General features: G+C 50.9%; 1 protein-coding gene across 6 annotated transcripts in view; it reads right to left on the reverse strand.

The window, feature by feature from the left end:
- CDK6 (cyclin dependent kinase 6) overlaps nucleotides 1-8,208 on the reverse strand; it is a 234,379-nt gene extending 226,171 nt beyond the window's left edge. For 2 of the 6 annotated variants that reach the window (XM_070617496.1, XM_070617499.1), the window contains exons 1-2: nucleotides 5,399-5,501; nucleotides 4,611-5,216 (exon numbers count right to left, since the gene is read on the reverse strand). In XM_070617496.1, coding sequence (XP_070473597.1) covers nucleotides 4,611-4,843 — 233 coding nt within the window. In that variant the 5' untranslated portion in view covers nucleotides 4,844-5,216; nucleotides 5,399-5,501. Of the gene's footprint in view, nucleotides 1-4,610; nucleotides 5,217-5,328; nucleotides 5,503-8,016 lie in introns of those variants that run through there. The other 4 variants (XM_070617497.1, XM_070617495.1, XM_070617498.1 and 1 more) reach the window with 3 other exon arrangements.
- Between the last annotated feature and the right edge of the window lie 591 nt (nucleotides 8,209-8,799).

The raw sequence follows: 8,799 nt of genomic DNA on the forward strand, positions 1-8,799 counted from the left end.
AATTCTAATAATTCCATGATAATAGTTGCGTAAAAAGGATACAAGAGCAATATCAACAATTTAGCATTACCAAGTTCTTCTGCAGGAATAAAGAATGGGCAGAATATCATTGTGAAAATGTTTGTTTACTAAATAAGCTTAATAAATTGGAAATTTTTCAAACTCTTAGAGAATGAAAGACCAAACATACTGAAACTTAAAAAGAGAATTAAACTCTCACTTTCACTGCAACAAGCCCTAATAAATGTACTATCCAACCACAAAATAACACTGTTATTCAGAAGGATTCCCATGAACTAACCCACCTGAGGACTTGGTTTTATGCTGCATCAAATAATATGTCATGTTTCTCTACCCTGTTAATGATTAGGTTTTCCTAGAGAAAATCAGATTTTTTATTCCCCTATTATGATATATATTACTGAGATTTTTAAAAAGAGAAAGTTGGAAAACTCTCCCTAAATAATAATCATTGAACTCTCCTTCAAGAGTAACCATTGAACCGCATGGATTTTTGTTAGTTTTTTTTAAACAGTGATTAAATATGCTAGTGATAATAAATTAAGATATTTAGATGTCACAAGCTTATTCACTGAAATGCCATTAAGTTTTAGTTTCTAGAACCAGTACTTTAATTTGAATTACTTTTACTGCTACACTAACAAATTTAGTCCCTAGGCACAACACTGGTAGCACTGAGCAGTATCTTTGTAATGACACAATACTATCATGTATCAGGGTTATGGTGATCATCTTATTCCTTCAATCACAGGGGGAATTACTTGAAGGGAAGAGCCAGGTATGATTTACCCAAATATCTTTCCCAGCACCTAGCCCCATGGTTTTTAAACAGTAAGTCTTTCCCAAATCCTTGCGTAATAAATGGAGCTCAAATGTTCACATATATTAGTTACATGTCAATGTCTTATATAAATCTATTTGTATGTCCCTAAGGTGAAATTTAATCTTCAAAAAGCATTTGATTCTGATCAGTGTTTTGGTTATCTTACCTATTCAATCAGCAAATTCCTGGTAACCAAATTATCACAAATACTAGTTGCTCTATAAAACTGGTTAGGTTAAATATAGCAAAATAAGACAGTGGAAATAAAGAAAAGTGAATTTTTGAAGAGGAAAAAGAACTGCTCATCTCATTACAAGGTAAGTTCTAGAAGTGTGGACTTCCTGACTTGTTCACTGCTGTATCGCCAGCTTTTAGCACTCTCTGGAACATAGTAAGCCCTCAATAAATACTTGGTGAGTGAACAGATTGCTGATAAAACATGTTATTATTTTATCTACCTATATACAATTAGTTCAGAATATAAAATAGGATTCATTTGTGGAGTGCAGAAGTCCCAGTATAGGTTCATACTAAAGTCTGATTCTGGCAAAGGCTCCAGGATTTGGGATTACCAACTATAAAATAAGAGTAAACTTACATCCCAGACACTGAACGGCTCATGAAGCCGAGCCTGGGATACATCAAGCACAGGTAAGCAAGAATTTCAAGTCATTATCCCTATGCATGGAAGCAGTGCCAGTGCCAGCAATAACAAGTCAGCTTTTCTGGCAAATCCATCAAAATTAAAACTTAAACTTTTGAAAAAACTAATATGTTTATTATGCTCCTTCAAGCTTAGAGGCTTAACTATCTGTGGGAAGGACCTATAATTATGATCAATTACTTATGACTTGAAGGCACTTATACTGGCATCTGTCCTTTTAAGACAGCTTTAAAGAACCAGTCACAGGATTGTAAAGCTGATCCTATGGGGCAACAATAAATCACAGGTTTGGGGGGGCCCACCCTTGACAACTCTCTCTTGGAAGGAAAAGAATAGTTGTTAGCTGTGCTTGATTTCCTGTCCTTACCTGAAAAAGCATCAGCAACCTCTAAAATCAGGAATTCCTAGTCTAGCCAAGCAAGTCAGGGGGGCCAATGACTGCCCCAAGGCAGAGGCGGAAGAGAAGAAACAGGAAGGAAATGAAATGTAATGGAGATCTGTAGCTTGTGAGGATGACATCATCAATAATCTTCTCAAGTGTCACTGAATTTCACGGCATATAACTGATGGTCTTTTCTGACAAACCACAGCCTCATTATATTCAAGTAGCTTCTTGGTTCCAGAGCCAGTAATGTCTGGGTTTGAGTATGATTTGTTCTAGAGAAAAGGTCAGCTGAACTGAGGCCTCACTGGGAACTTGCTCCAAGGTAAGGGCCCCACTTATCTGCCTGAATACAAATAATACTTGGACATTTGAAGCATTTTTACATTGACAAAGTGCTCTTATATACACTATCTCAGTTTCTTCTCACAACTCTTAAGAGCTAAGTGTCATCACCACTTTTAAAATAATTTTAGAAAATGATCCCTTTGTTTTTCAATTCGTAAGTATAGTCTCTTGAAATTTTTCAGTACGGAATTCAAATCGTGGGTCAGTTAAAAACCTCTCAAGACACACCAATCTCAAGAAAATAAATCAAGAAAATAAGATGGATTAGCCAAAATCTACCAGCACAATGGCAAAAACCACCTTTCTCTGTTACAACATTATGCTTCATAAAGGACAGTGTTACACGGCGGTGCCTCTAACACCACTACAGTGGAAGGACAGTATTTTATCTATAAAACATGATAATCATCCTTAATTAGGCACTCTCCATAGAGAGCAGGCAAAATAAAACAAGAACTTTGGTCCTAAAATTCTAATGGTGGAATTCATCCTTTGGGAAGGGCCTAGGTGATTCCTCTAAGAAGATAACTAAATTACGGGGGACGAAATGTATCCTCACTTTTTCCCTTCAATATCACAGACTCCTCAAAAGGGTTGTTGTTGTTTTTCAACAAAGAAAACACACGCAAAAGGTAATCTATTGCTTTTATAGATAATCCTACCTTCTTAAAACACTCATTCTCCCCAGTTCATTATCCCTCTCTCCTTTACTGGCTAGTGCAGAGGTATAATGGGGTCCTATCTTTACAGCCATTTACTACCGTATTTAAGTATTTATGATTCTTTGCTGCCTTCTAGCCTGAGTCTAACTATGTGGGGAACAAAGCACCACACAAATCACCCAGCTTGGGATAAGAAAAGACAAGTTAAAACCTCCCAAGAAGATTCTGTAGACATGGGCTCCCTGAGTCTGTAGAGGGTTTGGTATTTCAAAGGTCAGTCTTGGGTCTCTCCACTTGGATGACTAACGTTAATTTGTTTGACTTTTTACAAAAATATTTAGCTGTGCTTATTTACATAATTTCATCCACAGCACACACAGTAGGCACGTATTTGCTGAACGGAACCTTTAGATGGATGAGAAGACAGGAAGAAGACTCCAAGACCTCCTTTTTCCAACACACTATCTTAAGAGTTGAGAAAGGTAAAATCGCACCCTAATCTGTAGAAGGTTCTGTGCATTCCTTTTCAACTGAAAACTATGCACCTCTGTTTAGAAAAGGATGACACACCACACAATGTCAACCACACAATGGGGAAATTCCAGGATCACTAAGAAAACACTATTATCCTAAGTCACACACACTTTCGTTTATTACTGGTTACCACACAGGAGAAGCTTTAAGAACTGCTGTTTCCCCATCCACTCACACAATCCGACCAGGAGGGGCAAGGGCAGAACATTCAGAATATAAGATTCCACATCTTGGACTCACGTTTAACCCTTTGGAGAAGTAGTCTAAGGACTATGCTGGCCCAGAGACATAAAGTAATACAAACAGGCAACATTTGTGGAAGAAATTTGTGTTTGTGTGTAAGATTGTCCCTGAGCTAACATCTGTTGCCAGTCTTCCTCTTTTTGCTTGAGGAAGATTGTTGCTGAGCTAACATCTGTGCCAATCTGCCTCCATTTTATTTGTGGGACGCTGTCGCAGCTTGGCTTGCTGAGCGGTGTGTAGGTCCATGCCCGGATCCGGCCCGAGAAGCCCGGCCGCCGAAGCAGAGCACTCGAACTTAACCACTACGCCACCGGGCGGCCCCGGGAAGAAATTTTTTAAACGACACTTTGGGCATCAGCACTGAAGTCCTTAGACCTTCAGCAATCCTTCTTATCAGTATGCAATTTTAATAAAGAAACTGTGGATGTGACTGGCAAAAATATTCTTAAGTTTCTGCATTTTTTAAATGTTATTTATAGCAGGCTCCACCAGTGAAGCTCTCTTCCTTCTAATTATCACTGCATCCTGCTACCTCTCACTTATATTCAGTCTCTCAAAAACTCCCTGACGGCCAGGGAAAATGAGCAGGGGAAGGCAGGGCGTGTCTCAGGTTGGCTTGTTCCGTCCCTAAAAGGCACCCAACTTCCCGGACCCCCTTTCAGGGAGAAAACACTTAGAACTTGCACAGCAGTGAGGAAGCCTGCGCAGATCACATTCTCTGACTGGTCTGACTTGCTCGCTGTTTGCCAAGGTCACCGGCTCTGGCTCGTGGTTCTGTCGACAAAACTTACTCTCACTCTGTAAGGTCAGCGGGTCGCGCCGTGCCTCCCCAGCCGCCCTCCGGCCCAGCACCTTCCTGGGCCCGAGGAGCCCTCGCCCGGCCCTCCCTCGGCGCGCGGCCCCCGACGGCATGGGCGCCGCTGCCCCGCTCACCTGACCACGTTGGGGTGCTCGAAGGTCTCCAGGTGCCTCAGCACCGCCACCTCGCGGATGGTGGAAAGCGGCATGCCCTCCTCGCCCGTCTGCACCCGCACGCGCTTCAGTGCCACGAAACGGCCTCCGTTCTTCAGATCCCGGGCCTTGAACACCTTCCCATAGGCGCCCTCCCCGATCTCCGCCACGCACTCGTACTGCTGGTCGGCGCGGCTCAGGCCGTCCTTCTCCATGCCGCCCGGACGCCGCCCGGCGCGGCGCCGCTGAGGCGGGCGGGGGGCTCGCTCGGCTCGCTCGCGGCCGCCGCTCGCCTCCTCTCGGACTCCTCCGCCCGCTCCCTCACGCCCCGGAGCTCGGTCTCGCTCTCCCTCACCCCTGCCGACTACCGCGATCCGGCGCTCGGGCTCTCGCGGCCGCCGGGGCTGGATGGAGCGACCTCCCCGCGGGCGGGCGCAACCCTGGTGCCGCGGCGAAACTCCGCCTGCCGAGTCGCCGAGGAGCGAGCCGATCCCTCCTCTTCCCTCCCCGAAGCGCAGTCCTCTGCACAGACACCGAGGCGATTACATAGTCTCTGCCCGAGCGCGTCTCAGTCCACAATCATTCCACCTAAAAGGGGAGACGGGAAAACAAGAAGAAAGTGCAATCAGACATCCCGGGCGCCTTGCTCAGGGTTCCCGCAGGCTCCCCTCCTCCTCCCTCACGAAGCCCCCATCGCTACCCTCCGCGCGCTCCTGCCCTCTCCCAGGCCAGTTAATCCTTCCTCGTTCCTCCAAGAAAAGCGAAGTTACTTTTCTTTCCCTGCAGGGCTGGAGCGGTCTTCGCGCGGAGAGGTTGCAGGGGCCCCTCCGGGATGAGCGCGCGGCGCGGGACGCAGTGGAACGGGAGGGGGCGTGCCGAGCGGCCCAGAGTGTGCCGGGAGCGCGGGGGAGGGGAGGCGCCGGGCACGTCAATGTCACGGCTTAATATTTATCCCTATATCATTGTGTTGCGCTGCTACCCTCCCGGCCTCCCCGGGCCTGGACGTGCAGGGAGAGGGGCTCCCGGGGTGCCATGGGGCGTTCAGGGGGTGTGCACAAGCTGCTGTGGAGGGACTGTAGGTCCACCCGTGTGGGGCCGCAGAATGTGGGTGGGGGCTCCCAGGACCCTGTAACCCGATGCTGGGAGTGTGCGAGAAGGGGTGGTCAGACATCTGCTGGGAAATTGCTTCCTTTCTTTCTACTTTCAGTTTTTCTACGAGAAGACATTTAAAAAAGACTTGCACACACAAGTGGTCTTTTGGGGGTAAAGGAGGCAGGGTTGGAAACGGAATTCCTCCGACTCGGAAGACCTCCCTAGTGGAAACCCCTCAGGTCGGGGAGGGCTGGGGCTCCTGCTACTCAGGGGTGGGAGAGCGATGGGATCCTAGAGGGGAGGAGTCGCCCACGGGACCCTAAGGGTGGGAGAAAGGGGTGTTCCCCACACTTGAGCTTGTCGCCTCTTTAAAGAGTAACTTCAGGAGGAAGGTAGCATAACCGTGACTCGTCCTGAAATTTTCAACTGATTTCAACCTGGGCAAAACTCAACCTTCTCTTAAAAAGGGTGGGGGGTGGGGGAGCCCCCGGGGTGAGAGAGAAGAGGCTGCGCCCTCGGAGCCAGGACTCGCGAACCTTTCCCCTCTCCCAGGACCGTCTCCGATGTAGGTAGCAGAAGCCGCAGCTCCATTCCTCTTTCGGCTTAAGGCCTGGTCTCGTCTGCAGCCAGTCGCCCCCCGGAGCCCTCCGCACAACAAAGTGCGGGCCGGCGGGCGGGGGAAAACGCTTTCTCTCCCCATTCATTTGCAATCCAGGAACTAGGCAACCTCCAACCCATGGCTGCCGCAGCCTCGGTGGGACATTAACCACGCCGGCCGGGCGTCCTGAATTCCCGGGGCACCTCGGAATTACCTGCCCCGAAACTGCTGCCCGCTCGCCTTCTGCCAGGAATTAAAGAAACAAATAGCGCGACCCCCACGGTGTGCGGGCGGAGGGACCGCAGCGAGGACAGAGCCCCTCACATTCACTCCATTCAAAACTCTCCTTAAAAGGTGAAAGCGACTCCTGGGGGAGTCGAGGAGCGAGCCCCCCAGAGCCTGCACGGGAGTCTGAGCCAGGCCGAGGGCCACACAGGTAGCGGAGGAGCCGCCGCCGGCCGCGCAGCCCGCCCCTCCCGCGTCCCCTCCTCCCCGCCCGAGTCCAGCCAGAGGCTCTGCAGCGAAGGCAGCGTTGCGGACGTCCCACCCCCGCAGGGAACTGCGCCCGCTACCCTCGCCGGGCCCCCCACCGCCCGCCCTGGCTCTCCCCCCCTCGCTCCCCCGACGGTCGGCTCCGGCGGAGAGAAACGGGAGCCGCAGTGCCTCCCCCCCCTCCACTTTTTTTTGTTGTTGTTGTTGCTTTCCCACGCTGGCTGAATGTGACTTGACCCCATTTCAAAAAAGTTTGACATAGTGCTTCAACATTTCCGCATTCCTCCGCGACTACAAAGGCTGCAGCCGCCTCCTTCTGCTTTCTGTCTCTGCTCTCTGTCTTCACACTCAATGAAATCCTTCACGTGCCTCTCCCGAAGCCTGCCAAGCACCGCAAGGGTCGCCACCAGCGCAGGGACAAGAGGCCGCACTGGGGACCACGACTCCTGCGTGTGCGCACACACGCAGATGCGCCCACGTGCACACTGACGGGCGCGCTGCGGGGTCCGGAGCTGCTCACCGCGGGGTGTGCATTTTTAACTTCCATATTTTAAATTATAAAAATAAACTGGGAAACTAAAGCAAATGTGCATCCTTGCGGGACTCCAAGCCTGGGCACTGGCCGCCTGCGTGCACTCCTCTAAGTGTGCATAACACGCCCGCAGGGGTTGCCAGCAGGAAGCCTGCGTTAACTTTATCTCGTGGTGGGGAAGGTGGAGCCCACGCCCACACCTAGCAAGCTGGAGAGGGAGGTTTCGTGAGGAAATAAATATGGGGCACGGAAACACAGTCTTCCGCATGGAGTCCCCAGAGGCAGTGCATTTTAAACCCTAAATGTGGATTACTGAGTGTCCGAGTGGAGTTTAAATTCCGTTTGAAGAAACTGGATAAGGAGTTTTTGTGTGGGTGTTTGTGCGCACGGCTATATGGGAGCAGGCACAGGATCTCAGTGTTGGGGGTGTCCCTAGTGTGCGATGTCCTCCTCTCGCCACATTAGGAGAACTCCTTTAGCTCCCCCAAACTGGCCCCCGTAACTACCCTGCCTCGGTTCGTAAGGGGTTAACCAAAACCGATTCCGAGGACAGACAACCCGCCCCCACAGTCACCCCCACCCACACTCTCGCTTCCGACCCTGGCCAAGCCCCCAAATCTTCCCCGGGGACCCCCCACCCCGCAGCCCACCCACCGGAGCGCACAGCTCCTCACCTGAAGGGCCGGGCCACGTCCGGCCTCCCGAAGAGGCTGCGTGCGTCAGGCGGACCACCGCACGTGTCCTCGGCGGCGCGGAGCAGGTAACCGGCTCGGAGGAAGGAGTTACCAGCACTCTTTCCCGCGAGGGGGTGGGCACAGCAGCGGAGGGCGGAGGGACGGCGGAGGGCGCCGCCCGCGCCGCTCGCTGGGGGCGGGAGGGGGCCGCGGGGCTCCTGCCGGGGCTCAGGGCCCGCGCCGGGGAGGCAGTGGGGGCGGGAGCGGGGACGGGGGCCCGGGAGGCCAGCTCTGCCCGAGACCCCCCCCCCCGGCGGCGGGCTTGGGGGCTCGCTGCGCAGTGGCAAGCAAGTGTGCAAATTAAAGCCTTCCGGAGAGAGGGGAGGCAGCTGAGCCCCGGCTTGCTCTGAACCTTCCAGCTCCGCAGCTCTCGGCACCAAGTGGGGGGCGAGAAGGAGAGGAGAGGGGAGTTAAAAGAAAATTTCCGGCTTTCACTGCAACTGGAGTGGGAGATCTTGCGACTAAAAAAAGAGGCGTGAGCGAGAGAGAGTGGGATGTGTCGTCGGGAGTCGGTGGAGTTTCCAAACCCAGGGTCGCCCGGAGTTGGGGTTTTGACAGAGTGAGGCGGGGGTATCAGCAGTGTATGATGTCGACGGATGGGAAAAACACAAAACAACCAACCGTAATTATGAGGGGCCGATGGGGATGGTAAATACCGACGCTTTCCAAGAAACTGAAAAATCAGACCAAAAAATAACTCTTCTCTATTAAAAAAAAAAAAAA

This window comes from Equus przewalskii, chromosome 4 (assembly GCF_037783145.1).
Source record: "Equus przewalskii isolate Varuska chromosome 4, EquPr2, whole genome shotgun sequence".
Lineage (NCBI taxonomy): Eukaryota > Metazoa > Chordata > Mammalia > Perissodactyla > Equidae > Equus > Equus przewalskii.